The sequence below is a fragment of the Bubalus kerabau genome, chromosome 4 (assembly GCF_029407905.1).
Source record: "Bubalus kerabau isolate K-KA32 ecotype Philippines breed swamp buffalo chromosome 4, PCC_UOA_SB_1v2, whole genome shotgun sequence".
In the NCBI taxonomy this organism is placed as follows: domain Eukaryota; kingdom Metazoa; phylum Chordata; class Mammalia; order Artiodactyla; family Bovidae; genus Bubalus; species Bubalus kerabau.
The window spans coordinates 72,665,111-72,680,732 of record NC_073627.1 but is presented as its reverse complement, the minus strand read 5'-3'; the positions used below and the strand labels follow the sequence as shown (position 1 = coordinate 72,680,732).

Genomic DNA, 15,622 nt, shown 5'->3' with positions numbered 1-15,622 from the left:
GACTCATTTGAGAAGACCCTGATGCTAGGAAAGATTGAAGGTGGGAGGAGAAGGGTATGACAGAGGATGAGATGGCTGGATGGCATCACTGACTCAATGGACATGAGTTTGAGTCAACTCCAGGAGTTGGTGATGGACAGGGAGGCCTGGTGTGCTGCAGTCCATGGGGTCACAAAGAGTCAGATACGACTGAGCAACTGAACTGAACTGAACTTCCTCTACAGAAAAAAGCCTCTGGGAAAAGGGATCTCAGTTATCTGAGTATTATGAATGCCCCCACCTTTTACAGGGACAGATGCAATTATAAATGTTACTATCTGAAGATATCTAGAACTTATTCTTCATTCACCAGTGTGTGCAGACATAAAGTTAGGATAGATTTGAGCAGGTATAGAAGTATTGTTTAAATGAGTTCTTGGTATAATGAAGTTCAATAGGTTATTTGGTGTCTTGATTTAGTGAGCCAACATGCTAACTAAACACTTTGGGATTGGTTTTGACTACTTTCTCTTAGCTTGGCATCATTTATAACCTGATTATTTTGTTCAAACTAAGGTTGGACATGGAAAACTGCTTTTGTAGATGAAGAGAATCAAGAGAACATTTAAAGCTTTTATTATAGAATGTAAAGTGTTTAGTGTCTATAATCTTTGACATTGCTCACTCCTAAGGAAATTAAATTAATTTGGTTGATATTTAATAACAATTAGATGCTTATATTTTCTACCAGTTATAATATTTTAATCTGCATAAATACCTTTATGTTTAGTCTGTGCTACTGCCCATATCAGATTTTGTGTTCAAAGATAGCTCAGTGGTACACTCTTTGTAGACATGTATATAAAGAATCTCAATTAAAAAACACCCAACAAATCCACTTATCTAACATTTTCTTACTTTTCAATATTCTGCTACATGTTAAAAGTCTGATTTCCATGTTTATCTTGGCTCTGTAATTTATAGTGTTCATTAGCCAATATGATTAAATAGCATTCAGTGAGCTTTTAAATGTTTCTTAGTTTTAGCCTATTGTGGAAGGTCATCCTGTGTAAAGTCATTTGCAAATGATAGGTGACATCATTATTGTGTTTATTCTGCTGATACAAGCATCAAATTAAGCATTCCTATTGTGAGATGGCCTGTCAGAAGACAGGCTATCTCACTAAGTGCCAATGTTAATAATATTGCCTGAACAAAATGTTATAATGATATCATTTGAGAGAGCTGAATCTGAAATGAGAATATCACCATTTGAGAATATCACTGATGGTAATATTCTCATTTCAGACTTTTTCAAATTTCAGTTTAGAAAGTGATATTTCCCTTCATTTATTTTAACCTATTTGCATGTCATTAAATATTATTTGAAACTATGAATATATTTTTAGTTTGTTGACCTGAGTCTATACAAAGACAAATTATAATAGACTCCTATTGACCTAACAATAGACAAAATTAAGGCCTATCAGATAAAAGGGCTTCTCTTATACACTACAGACTGACTGAAGTCCATTTTTAAACTAATTATAACTTAAGTATGGAACATGACAAGATTAAGATACTACACAGATCATAATCTGTTTTAAGTGGTTTTGAATAGTAAATAGGACAGATTCAGAGGTGAAGAAATAAGTAATACTAGCTGTCTTGTGTGCATGCGTGATAAGTTGCTTCAGTTGTGTCTGACTCTTTGTGACCCCATGGAGAGTAGCCTGCCAGGCTCCTCTGTCCATGGAGTTCTCCAGGAAAGAGTACTGGAGTTGGTTGCCATTCCCTCCTCCAGGGGATCTTCCCAACCCAGAGAATGAACCTGTGTCTCCTGCTCTGCAGGCAGATTCTTTACCACTGGGCCACCGGGGAAGCCCATATTAGCTCTCTTAGTAAAAGCTAAATCTCAAATCAAAATATTTTATTTAAATATATATTGTTTGGAAAAAACTTCAAGTTATTTAATTTCTTATGGATATATAGTAGCCAGTTGGCAGAAAGAGGATCTGATGTACCCCTAGGACATGTGTGAAAATAAACTTTGTTATGATATTTCAACCAAATTCGTAACTAATCACTGATTTTTACATCCACAAACCCAGTTACAAATATCTATGTTTTGGTATTTTGATATATTATAATGATTTGTGCTTTAGGAGATAGAGAATGCAGTTTTGAAAATAATTTAAAAATAATGTATTTTTCAAATGATAATTTTTTAGAGTGCTGTGATATTCTTACTGAAATTAAACCTAAGAGTTGCAAGAACACTTCAGGATGATTTAATCAGGTCAGTTTCATCATGGCTAAGGTTTAAAAAAAAAACCCAAACCACATAACAACAACAATCACAAAATTTCCCAGCATTGTCTGAAGATTTAACAGATTTTTGATATTCATTCTAGATTTAGTAGTCCAGGGGAATAGGCTGACAACCTGTATTAAAAAATAAATACAGAAAGAAATGAAATTACCCCGAGTGTTTTTTTAAATTAATTTTTATTGGAGTATATAGTTGCTTTACAATGTACTAGTTTCTACCGAACAGGAAAATGAATCAGCCATACATATACATATATCCTCCCTTTTAGATTTCCCATTTAGGTCACCTTAATGCATTGAGTAGAGTTCCCTGTACTATACAATGCATTCTCATTAGTTATCTATTTTATACATAGTATCAATATTGTATATTTGTCAATCCCAGTCTCCCAATTCATCCTATCTCCCCTTTCCCCCTTGGTATCCATATATTTGTTCTGTACATCTGTCCTGATATTCTTACTGAAATTAAACCTAAGAGTTGCAAGAACACTTTCTGTCAATTTCTGTCCAAGTGTGGTTTGAAAACTAATGATATATTTTCTGTACTGCACTGTAAGAATATTGAAATGGCAAGAAAACTGTGTTACTCCTGAGGGACATTCTCTGACATTTTCTGACAGTAGCAGTTTTCCTGAAATTTATATTCCCTTAGCCTCTCATCATGTCCACATCATACTTTGTTTGTCTGTCCTTATAGATTAAGAGTTTAAGAATGTAGAACTCCCAGATCTAGCATGCTGATGCCCTATTCATTCCATCAGGCTAGAATAGCCTCGAATGCTTGCTTTATTTTCAAGGACAAATAGAAACTATCTGAAATAATCCATAAGAATTAACAGAGGTTTTTTATATCTTACAGTCCACAGCAAAAACTCTATATTACATGTGTGTTTCTCAAAGTCATTTCTCTTACATATCATAACTGGAAATTTTTATCTTACTCTTTTCCCTAAATACATTAGAATGTGTATTAACAAATTTTTCAATAATAAAAAAATGATATGTAGGGAATATCATGAATTTTAGTCATCTAGGTTATCCTGAAGTACTCCAAGAACATCATCATATTTAAAATTCTTAAAACATGTCCTTTGCATGTAGTAATAAAACTTGCCTATATTTAAGAATGTTGCTGTTTTAGTTGCTAAGTCGTGTCCAACTCTTTTGCAACCCCATGGACTATAGACCACCAGGCTCCTCTGTCCATGGGATTTCCCAGGCAAGAATACTAGAGCCGGTTGCCATTTCCTTCTCCAGAAAATCTTCCCAACCCAGGGATTGAACCTACGTCTCCTGCAGTGCAGGTAGATTCTTTACCTCTGGGCCATGAAGGAATCCATATTCAAGTATAACAATACTTAAACGGTGAATTGGAGAAGGAAATGGCAACCCATTCCAGTATTCTTGCCTGGAGAATCCCATGGGCAGAGGAGCCTACTGGACTACAGTCCATGGGGTCACAAAGAATCAGACACGACTGAGTGACTAGGCACAAATAGTGAATAAAATGTGCTATACAGTTTTCTAAGCTCTTTCCAAGTATTATCATACTGTTAATACCAGTAGGTAGGTACTATTATTATCCTGAGAGGAGGGCCTAAGAGGAGGGCCCAACAGTAGTGCTGAGGGAAAGTGTTTCAGAAAGTTTAAGTAATAGGAAACAGATCATGTAGCAAATTAGGGACAGAACAGAGTTTTAACTTGCTATTTGAACCCTTTTTTTGCATACCATTACTAATCTCCCAAATATCTGGGTTGTATACATATGACTTTCCAGAGTGAACTCTAGGTTTTTCAGCCTCCAAGCAGCCACATACAGCTGGCCATGTATAACTGTATCCTGACAATGAGACAGAAGAGGAAGCAACCTGTGATAGTTTTTGATTGACTTTCTTAAAAGATAGCTAGTATGTATGTTTGGTGTTTTACTCCTCATTTTTTCAAGGTGATGCTGAGAATAGAAATTAATAGCTGGAATTCCATATTGGATCATAATAAGTTCTAAACCATGAGCTTTACCTGGTAAGGCCAGTCTTAAAATACTTTGGGTACTTTATACTAACTCTCAATTGCTTAATCCCCAATATTTCATGAAAGAGAAATTTAACCTATGTCTTGTTTCTGTCCCTATTTTCATCTCTGTATTATTTATAGCTGAATGGAATCCTTACTGATAGATTCATTAAGTTATATTAAATAATATGAAATTAAAGTATTTGAGAACATTGGGTATATATGTTTATATTCACTATATTAAAATTAAAAGGAAGGCATTAAAAAGCATGTATTAGCTAATTTTAAATGATAGTAATAAAGCATTACATGTTAATATACTTAATGAAGAACAATTATATTTTCCAAACTAAAAATGTAAAGAGAAAAGTGACAGTTTTTAATGTCAGGTTTAATAAAAGAGATGTTGAATGGATTCTTATATCTGTTTGAATTTAATTTTTTGCCATGTGATTTACTGGTTAAAGTATATGAAGAAAATCTAGCCTCACAGAAATAAAAATGCATTTGGAAAAAAGAGGAGTATCAATATTTTTTTATAATTACGGATATTTTTGTCAAGTACTGTTTCAAAACTCAACAAATGATAGTTTCTTAAATGTTAGCTGCAGTCAATGAAACTGAAAGCATATCAATAATAATTTTATCCAGTTACATTTAAAACTTATTGGAATAGCTTACATTTTGGATGAATATTTTACCACTTTGGAAAATTACTAAGTAACGAAAAGCTTCCACATTTGATACATTTCAATAAAAAAAGAAAAAAATTTAAAAAAGTCACAGCCAATCTTATCAGGAAAGACATTGTTAGAAAATGTGGTGGTTCCAAATTTTCCAAAATTCTAATAATTGAAAGGTTAAATGTTATTAATAACAAAAATAACTGTCAGTTGCTGTTACAATAGGCTTTGTTCATTTTAAAAGAAAATACCCTCCAGATAACTAGAACTGAATAACTATTGTTAATTGGTTGTTCTGTCTAGTAAAAATTGAATTCTGTAAAAGTAGCTAGTTTAGTTCTTGTTTAAGACAACCTCCATATCTCTGTTCACCAAAATGCTTTATATGAGCTCCCCATTTTATCACTCATAATAATAAAAAGATGTGTACTGAAGTGTAACAGAGCACAGTGAACTCAGCCTTTAGCACAGCAGCTGTTGCTGAGCATCATTACTCTGCACCCTGTTACCAGGCAGTGGATCCTGTGAAGCAATTGGGCAGTGCAGCAGTGGGCCCTGCCCACAAGCAACCAACTGCTAAGAAACCACAGTTAGTGAGGGGATTCAGACAACAGTGGAGCGGTGGTCGTGAGGTGGAGAATGAGGTCAGAGGTGAATCCTGGCCTTCCCTTCCAGGCCCTTCAGGTCACCCAGCCTTGGGCCAGCAGATGAGCTGGGGCCCCAGAGAACAGGTTTAGGGCTGAGTCCTGCAGGGCTTCAGAGCCCTCACCACACTCACCCGCCAGCCTCAGCCCAGGCCTTCGGCAGCAGTGCCCCTCTCTCCCATTCTGCTCTCTGCAACCTAACAGCAGTGGCAGTGTGCTGGGCCGCAGTCTGTGGGACCTCGTCTCCCACTTTGGGTGGCCTGAGGAGCCTGAGAGCCAGCTGGGCTGGGCGCCTGGCTTCTTTAGAGATGACAGCTGGGTGGAGCCTGGGGACCCGGCCCTGAGGGAGCTGCCAACTGAGCTCTGTCTCCTCTTAGCCAGGACCAGGACCTTGCAGGGTGAAAGTTGGACCTTGGCACCTTGCCCTTTCTTGTCAAGTCAGAGAACAACATTCATTTGGTAGTGATTTACAGAAACATCGTCACCTGGCCATGACCTGACCTCAAGAACAAAGGATCTAACCAGGAGATTTGCAACAACTAACCTCATCCCTCCCTCACCTTTTTTGCTTTTCAAAGGGCTTTGATGAGAGCTTTCAGTAATTTTGGGGCTTCTTAGAGCGTGAGCCACTCATCAGTTTACATGGCCGTGCAATAAACCTGTCTTCCAAACTGCAGTGTTTTAGCATTGTTTGGCCTCACTGTGTGTCGGACACTTGGACTTCTGTTGTTCAGTAACACAGGGAGGAGCATGCAATAAAGTTAATTCTACTGTTTCATCCGGCAGAAAGTGGCTTTTTGAAAAGTTCTGAGTGAGTCACCCCATCATGTAGAGGTCCTGGCCAAAAGAGACATCAGCTGAGGGCAAAGAGAACAAGAAATGGAAACAAGGAATTTCTGTCATCCGAATACACATACATAGCATCTATTTTATATATCCTTGTATATATTATAAATTCAGCAGCATTATCATTTTTTCCTCCTTGCTTTTCTCTCTTACCTTGAGATATGGCAAATTGGTGTTGGTGAACTTTATAATTCGGTTCTTAGAACACAGACTATCAAGGCGAGATTATAAGTGACTTAGAAAAGGAATGAACAGTACTCAAAGATAGAGCCAACAGGCAGATGGGGTATTTGATATTTCTTTTTGAAGCCACCTTCCTTCCTTGTGGAACTGCCAGGTGGGTTCCCAACTGGAAGTGACCCCTGTCTACAGCTCTTCCACTTACTTTTTGGTTTTCCAGTTTGCTGACTACGGATTTTGGGGCCTCTCATCTCCATACTCCGGTGACCAATTCTGAGCTGTGTCATCAAGGGACGCGTGAAATGGAGAGCAGGAAGTGTAACTTCCAGTGGGAAACCGGTGGGCCAAGTTCTGAGGAGAGCTGCTGTTTCACTTCACCCTGAAGGTAGGCCTACCTCAAAAATAAAAAAAAGTTCAGGTATTCGACTTTTTGTCTCTGTCTCAAGAGTACCATTCATTTATTTTCTGGTTCACTCATATTTGTATCACCTCTTGGTTCTGTGTCTCAGGAGGACCCAGCTTTATGATTATGGTCTAGAGTCTTTTCAGACTCAAGCTTAGAGTCTCTTTCTCTAGCCCTTAGTGTGAACTTTGTAGTCAACCAATTCCCAGTGTTAAATCTTCCTTTTTAATGTAGTGGAGGAGTTTTTCCTAGTTTGCAGTGGAAGCCAGGCTGATGCAAATAAATTATTTTAACATCACTCCAAATTATAATTACTTCTTTGTGATGGTTTCCAGGAAACATAGTTTTATGTTGTTTATTACCCTGGTCAAATAATTACTGGAAATCTCAGTAGAATCAGTTCAGTTCAGTTCAGTTCCGTCGCTCAGTCGTGTTTGATTCTTTGCGACCCCGTGAATCAACCAGGCCAGGACTCCCTGTCCATCACCAACTCCCGAAGTTGACTCAAAATAATGTCCATCGAGTTGGTGATGCCATCCAGCCATCTCATCCTCTGTCGTCCCCTTCTCCTCCTGCCCCCAATCCCTCCCAGCATCAGGGTCTTTTCCAATGAGTCAACTCTTCACATGAGGTGGCCAAAGTATTGGAGTTTCAGCTTCAGCATCAGTCTTTCCAAAGAACACCCAGGACTGATCTCCTTTAGGATGGACTAGTTGGATGTCCTTGCAGTCTAAGGGACTCTCAAGAGTCTTCTCCAACACCACAGTTCAAAAGCATCAATTCTTTGGCGCTCAGCTTTCTTCAGAGTCCAACTCTAACATCCATACGTGATCACTGGAAAAACCATAGCCTTGACTAGATGGACCTTTGTTGGCAAAGTAATATCTCTGCTTTTGAATATGCTATCTAGGTTGGTCATAACTTTCCTTCCAAGGAGTAAGCGTCTTTTAATTTTATGGCTGCAGTCACCATCCTCAGTGATATTGGGGCCCCCCAAAATAAAGCCTGACACTGTCTCCACTGTTTCCCCATCTATTTGCCATGAAGTGTTGGGACCAGATGCCATGATCTTTGTTTTCTGAATGTTGAGCTTTGAGCCCACTTTTTCACTCTCCACCCTCACTTTCATCAAGAGGCTTTTTAGTTCCTCTTCACTTTCTGCCATAAGGGTGGTGTCATCTGCATATCTGAGGTTATTGATATTTCTCTCGGCAATCTTGATTCCAGCTTGTGCTTCTTCCAGCCCAGCGTTTCTCATGATGCTCTCTGCATATAAGTTAAACAAGCAGGGTGACAATATACAGCCTTGATGTACTCCTTTACCTATTTGGAACCAGTCTGCTGTTCCATGTCCAGTTCTAACTGTTGCTTCCTGACCTGAGTACAGGTTTCTCAAGAGGCAGGTCGGGTGGTCTGGTATTTCCATCTCTTGAAGAATTTTCCACAGTTTATTGTGATCCACACAGTCAAAGGTTTTGGCATACTCAAGAAAGCAGAAATAGATGTTTTTCTGGAACTCTCTTGCTTTTTCCGTGATCCAGCAGATGTTGGCAATTTGATCTCTGGTTCCTCTGCCTTTTCTAAAACATCTGGAACATGAACATCTGGAAGTTCATGGTTCAAGAATTGCTGAAGCCTGGCTTGGAGAATTTTGAGCATTACTTTATTAGCGTGTGAGATGAGTGCTATTGTGCGGTAGTTTGAGCATTCTTTGGCATTGCCTTTCTTTGGGACTGGAATGAAAACTGACCTCTCCCAGTCCTGTGGCCACTGCTGCGTTTTCCAAATTTGCTGGCAGATTGTGTGCAACACTTTCACAGCATCATCTTTCAGGATTTGAAATAGCTCAACTGGAATGCCATCTCCTCCACTAGCTTTGTTTGTTGTGATGCTTTCTAAGGCCCACTTGACTTCACATTCCAGGATGTCTGGCTCTAGGTGAGTGATCACAGCATCTTGGTTATCTGCATCTTAAAGTCTTTTTTATACAGTTCTTCTGTGTATTCTTGCCACCTCTTCTTAATATATTCTGCTTCTGTTAGGTCCATACCGATTCTGTCCTTTATCGAGCCCATCTTTGCATAAAATGTTCCCTTGGTATCTCGAATTTCCTTGAAGAGCTCTCTAGTTTTTCCCATTCTGTTGTTTTCCTCTGTTTCTTTGCATTGATTGCTGAGGAAGACTTTCTTATGTCTCCTTGCTATTCTTTGGAACTCTGTATTCAGATGCTTATATGTTTCCTTTGCTCCTTTGCTTTTCGCTTCTCTTCTTTTCACAGCTATTTGTAAGGCCTCCTCAGACAGTCATTTTGCTTTTTTAAATTGCTTTTCCTTGGGGATGGTCTTGATCTCTGTCTCCCGTCCAATCACGAACCTCCGTCCGTCGTTCATCAGGCACTCTGTCTATCAGATCTAGTCCCTTAAATCTATTTCTCACTTCCACTGTATAATCATAAGGGATTTGATTTAGGTCATACCTCAATGGTCTAGTGGTTTTACCTACTTTCTTGAATTGAAGTCTGAATTTGGCAATAAGGAGTTCATGATCTGAGCCACAGGCAGCTCCCGGTCTTGTTTTTGCTGACTGTATAGAGCTTCTGCATCTTTGGCTGCAAAGAATATAGTCAATGTGATTTTGGTGTTGATCATCTGGTGATGTCCATGTGTAGAGTCTTCTCTTGTGTTGTTGGAAGAGTGTGTTTGCCAAGAGAATGCCAGTGCATTCTCTTGGCAAAACTCTATGAGCCTTTGCCTTGCTTCATTCTGTACTCCTGGGCCAAATTTGCCTGGTACTCCCGGTGTTTCTTGACTTCCTACTTTTGCATTCCAGTCCTGTATAATGAAAAGGACATCTTTTTTGGGTGTTAGTTCTGAAAGGTCTTGTAGGTCTTCATAGATTCGTTCAACTCAGTAGGAATAATTCCTTTAAAAATGATGAAATTATTTCAACTTATCAGAAAATGTATACATCCTCCTATGTTTCCAGTAAAGGTTTACATTTTACCACATTGTTCGTTTCTCTACTCACTGATTTTTAATATATATGACAATTGTTATTTGTATTGACTTGTAAGAATCCTTTACTTATTGTTTAAAATATTTTGTACTTTGTAAACTTTCTTCTTAGCTTTTAGAATTTTTATAGTAGAATTTTATATGTAGAAATTCGTGTAAGCTACATTTAATGGCAGTTTTTATGTTTATTTTTCAGTTCCATAGTTTTTAATTCTGAATCTAATTGTTCTGGGTCCTGAGATAAAAAGTTAATATAAATAGTGACATTCACTTTGCTGTGCAGGTGAAACTAAAAGATTGTAAATCAACTATACTCAATAAGAATGTAAAAGTTAATGTAAGTGGTGACAAAGAAGAACACCGATTTATTCCCAGTTTCACTGGGAACTTCATTTTAAAGAATGTTCAATGATTAATTTTCAATGATATTTATTATTAGGTTAGGAAAGCTTGCTTTTATTCCTACCTGGCTATGAAGTACTTTTCATTGTCAAAAGAGTTTAAATGTTATTTAAGGCTTTTTCTGTATGTGCTGCGATGAGCATATGTTTTATGCTTTTAATATCCAGTAAGAAATTATATAAACTATGCTTGCCTTTAGAGAAATAAACCCTACTTTGTGAAAATGTTATTTTCTTCCTTCTGCTGAAGATGTTCTTTCCTCATTTTTGCTGAATTTGATATACTTGTTATTTGTGATTTTTGTTGGATCTCTGTACATGAAGTTGGTATTTCTTTCTTGTATTGCTTTTGTCCAGAGTTTTACTGGATGCATAATATTAGTTAAATACCTTATCCTTTGGTTTTATCCTGTAATGTAATTTCTGCTTGTGAATAACTGAGGTCTGTTCCTTAAGGTTTAACACTCAGCAGCTTACCTTTGAGGACTGCTGTCTGTGGGTAAAATGTAGGGAAAACAATCCATTTGTTATTAACTTCGTCGTGTTAATCAGATGTTTACTTTTTATAAATTGATACTATTCATTTATAGTTTCACTTAAAATGACACATCCCACGTAAGTGTCTTAGTAATTTTTTCATATGTTTAAATATCTGCTACGGTGGCAGAGGGTAAAGAATCTGCCTGTAATGCAGGAAATCCAGGTTCGATCCCTGAGTTAGGAAGATCCCCTGAAGTAAATGGCTACCCACTCCAGTATTCTTGCCTGGGAAATCCCATGGACAGAGCAGTGTGGCAGGCTACAGTCCATGGGGTCCCAAAGAGTCGGACATGAGTGAGCAACTGACACTGGCAACTCTCTTTCATTGTTTGAAATAGTGGAGGTGTTGGTGTCCAGCATTTGAAAGTGGACTGCCAGCTTTATGAATCTAATAGCAACAAGCATAATGGCAGTTCCCCAGCAGTGTAACAACGAGCCCAAAGAAGGGCACAGCCAAGAAAATGCCTCCTGGGACCCGAGTCATCAGCGTGTGTCTAGAAGGCTAGGCACATGTGCTAAGGTGTAACTACCCACTTAGAACAAGGAGAGTATGGTATGGGCAGACTTGAAACATTTCCAGGCCACGGTGGAATTTATTACAAAAGGGCGAAACTCTCATTCGCTACTGGGAGTCAAGCACATTTTGACCAAATACTAGATGGAGAAAAGGCCACTCTGAATATCAGTGAAGGCATAGAATGAAAATGAGTATTTCAGACCAAATGGAGAATCTTAAACTGCAGTAGAATAGCCAAAATTAAACATAAAATTAAATGCCCCTTTAAACTCAAAGGGAAGGGGTAGTGTTCTTGGAATCTTTGCAGTAGGTCCTGTGGGTCTAGTATGTGATCCCTGAGGAAAGGGTTAGCCTATCTGGTACGGGAAACTCAGGGATTTGGTGAACATTTAGACCTGGGACTCAAAACTGGGAGGCTACAATGCTTGGTAGCTGTGCCAGTATGGCTCAGACTTATAGTCTTGTTGGTTCTGAGTGTAACCAAATATGTATATAGCAGAAATTATGGGTGCTACTAAGGCGAAAGCTGTTAATGAGACAATTCTGACATGAACACAAATCAAATTTTCCCCGGGTTTCAAATCTTTCTCTAGTTCCTGCCATTGGTAGAAAGGAACAGGAGAGGATTGGCATATAAGACATGTAATCTGTAGGTAACCAGTCCTTGTGTGACAAGGCCAGAGTACAAGGAGGAAGGGCATGTGGGATAGAGGAACAGTAAATCAGACACACACACGAACACCATCCACAGACTGTCTCTGCTCCAGACACACACAGAGAATAATTCCATAAAAATTGACCACTTAAAATCGCTTAAAATAATGGAAAGTAGAAATAGGCTAGGGATTAGTAAATTTTGTTTACTGGTTGTTTATGGTCCCAAATGATTAGAAAAAGTTGGAATTTTCTGCCAATGATCTAGGACAAATGTTATAACATTGTTACTTCCAGGAGATTACAATCTAATACTTGGGAAAGATCATTAGGCTTGGGCAGTCTCTTGAAATAGGAGCTATTGGTTTTTCCTTCTTTGTTGTTTTTTCAGTAGGCACATTCTGTGTTTCTTCCTCAGGTAAAGTTAGAATATTCTGTGCTTTTATCCTAAGTGAAGCTGTAACATGTCTATTTTTTAGGTAGTTTTTGTGGAGTTTTCGCAGATTTTGGTGGAACAGAGGCTGTTGGTGGAACAGAGGCTGTTGGTGGAACAGCCTCTTCTTGTTTTTCTTTCTTTTTTGGTCTCATGAATAGCAAAAGCAAAAGCAACAGACAAGGTATTAGAAACAAAAGAAGAAACAGTAAATATAGTAGCAGGTTCCTCTTTTCCGCCCTTTCTTCTGTTTGGCGCTCAGGGGCTGGGCCACTGTCCACACTGCCTCCTGTGCCGTTTTCCTGGCAGACGGGAGGGCCCCACCCATAGTGGCAGTGGCAGTGCTGTCTGTTGTTGCAGACTCCCCTCAAAGAGCAGAGCTGAGGCGAGCAGTTACGTGGCACAGTGGAATAAGAGACACACCTCCTTCTGATGCAGATGTTTTCGGGACCACACTTTGTACCATCTTTCACTGCACCAATATCAGCTATTCTTATCCCGAGGTGGTAGTCTGTACCCCAGCAAGTGTTATTATCGAATTTAGTCCAATGCAGAGTAATATGATCACTCATTAGAGGAATTTCTTTGACGTTCTCACACTGTATCCTCCCACACAGGCTGTCTGCCATGTTGCATCTTACGTATGAGGTTTCTGTGATACCACAGTTACCAAAACGGTCACCTCGGGTATTCATTGCCATGTAGCAACTCGAGTTTGCATTTTTGGCCTCTTTGCCAAAGATTTGCCTACAATGTTCATCACGATCATTGCATCTCTTTTGATAGCAGTAACCACCGCCTGTGCAGGAGGCCCCATCCTGCACGTACACATCATCTGGACACTGATTGGATGTCCCATTGCACCACTCTGGAAGATCACATTCATTTTCTACTTTCCTGCACAAAGTGCCTGATTGGCTGAACATGCAGTTATGGCAACAAAGCCCAAAAGCACAGTTGACACCAGCTGTCATAGTGCAGTTTAACTGACAACAGGGATCAGTGTTACACATCTCCAAGGATCCACAGTCACACTCTTCTCCTTCGTCAACAAAATTGTTTCCACAGCGTGGCACCCTGATGACTGTCTGTGGCTTTGGTGTATTGTACAAACAGGATCTTCTACGACCAACGTTCCAATAATCAGCATAGCTGCAGTTGCTGAATTTAGTTGATGCCTCTACTTCTGTAAACATTACACACTTTGGTGCTCCACAATTACATGTTGCGGTATCATGATGTATACCCAAATTATGACCCAGGTCATGAGCCACAATATATGAGTAAAAAAAAATCCCTTGATCGTGGAAAGTCTCAACTGAACAGCTAAAACGAATTATACATGCTTGTGCATCATAAGCTAGGCCAAATGGTTTACCAAAATCCTTTTTTACAAAAAGATGTGCCACATCATGGGGCAAACGATTTTGTAAGCCACTTCGCTTCCATCTGCAAAAGTTCCTCAAGGTAATTAAAATGCTTTCTATTGTAATAAGGCTTCTTATAGTCCATATCTCTATTCCCTTGAAACGTAACTCAAGATCCAGTGGTTTAAACATTTCACTTACTCCATTTAAAACAAGGTATGCTTCTTTCTGCACAATCGAAAGATTACTGTCATGATGAAGATATCGACTGTAATCTATGACCACTGCCACTTCAAGAAAATAGTGGTGGGTCCACCAGCCTGTATAGTCACTTTGCATCAAAGTGGAATTAATGCTTTCTTGAATCTTCAATTGTCCTGCTATTTTTTCATCTGTTAACCCACATCGAAAGTATGAAAAATTTGTGTCCTGATTGTCTAGCTGATATATTAGATGCTCAAATGCAGTAGAAAACCTTTTGGGTTCAATTTCATAAACAATGTCATTTGTCTGTAGCATTCCTTGAAAGCCCCCGAAGCAGTTACTGAGGGAAACCAGAGACTCTGGGTCCCCCTCCACGTAACCACGGTAATAACAGTCATCCTGGACAAAAGGGTGGTCTTCCAGGAGAACGCCCTTGTCTGCGTAGGTGAACACTGGGAAGTTTTTGGACAAAAAATTCTTCTTGACCTTTATATGAACAACATGTCTCTGGCCCCCAAAATGCAGTTTGTAAGAGAACCAGCCTTGAAGCTTCATGCCTCTGCCAGTGGGTGTTACCCTCCGGGGAATCACCACTTCTGGGGGGCCAAGTCTTTGGGAGTGCCCAAGCTGGGGCCATCCAGGAAGGAAGAGGAATACTTTCAGCCAGACAAGCAGGAGAGTAACCTTCATATACACCAGGAACTCACCAACACCTATCGCGGAGCCATCGTATCTAGCCATTGGTAGAAAAAGAGGGCAGGACAGCATACATCAATGTTCAGTCTCCTCCGTCTAGCTGATGTATTCAACGTTAACCTTTAGTTTGTTGTCTGGCAAAGTCATGCAGTCAAAGCAGCAGCACTAAAAGAAAAACAAAAAAGTAGAACAGGGACTGGGTGGGAGTGATGAGCAAACCAAGATAGAGGAAAAAGGAAGGGTACAGGTTAGGACGAATGAGAGTTTGGCTTAAGACATGTCTGACGTGCTCTTAAGTAATGGTGAGGCAGAGTGAGACTGTGTGAGTACACACGAATGGTGACTGGCCTACGATGACACTTGTTGGATCTAGAGGAAGGGCACATGGTGATTCGTGATACAGTTCTTTATGTCTATTAATATGTGCAAACGTTTCCACAATGTATAACACAAAAGAGTCTTACTGGAAAGGTGAATGAGTATCATCTTCTGATAAAGGAGTCTTGTGTTACACATTTGGATGTTATGATAATAAACTATAGGTCTTCCTTTTACTTACAAGTGAGAATTCTTTCATCATAATACTCAGGAGAGATATAAATATTTTCACAGATATTATATTTTCTCATTGTCCATATAATGTATTTCCATGTAACAAGTCATTATTTGTCCTAAGTCCTCTGCATTTCTCTTCATCTAAGTCTATGAAATTGC

The 15,622-nt window shown here is 39.1% G+C and overlaps 1 protein-coding gene across 1 annotated transcript; it reads right to left on the bottom strand.

The window, feature by feature from the left end:
* Nucleotides 1-5,689: 5,689 nt before the first annotated feature.
* LOC129650905 (disintegrin and metalloproteinase domain-containing protein 20-like) lies at nucleotides 5,690-14,953 on the bottom strand. Its single transcript, XM_055579684.1, has 2 exons — nucleotides 12,881-14,953; nucleotides 5,690-6,082 (listed from the first exon to the last, which is right to left on the bottom strand). The coding sequence occupies exons 1-2, from the start codon at nucleotides 14,951-14,953 to the stop codon at nucleotides 5,690-5,692; spliced, it is 2,466 nt and encodes an 821-aa protein (XP_055435659.1).
* Nucleotides 14,954-15,622: the final 669 nt, after the last annotated feature.

Coding starts and splice junctions, on each gene's coding strand:
- LOC129650905 (XM_055579684.1), bottom strand. CDS start 14,953: ATGGCTAGATACGATGGCTCCGCGATAGGTGTTGGTGAGTTCCTGGTG. Junction 6,083..12,880: donor AGCGCCAAACAGAAGAAAGG/GCGGAAAAGAGG, acceptor TGACTTGACAAG/AAAGGGCAAGGTGCCAAGGT.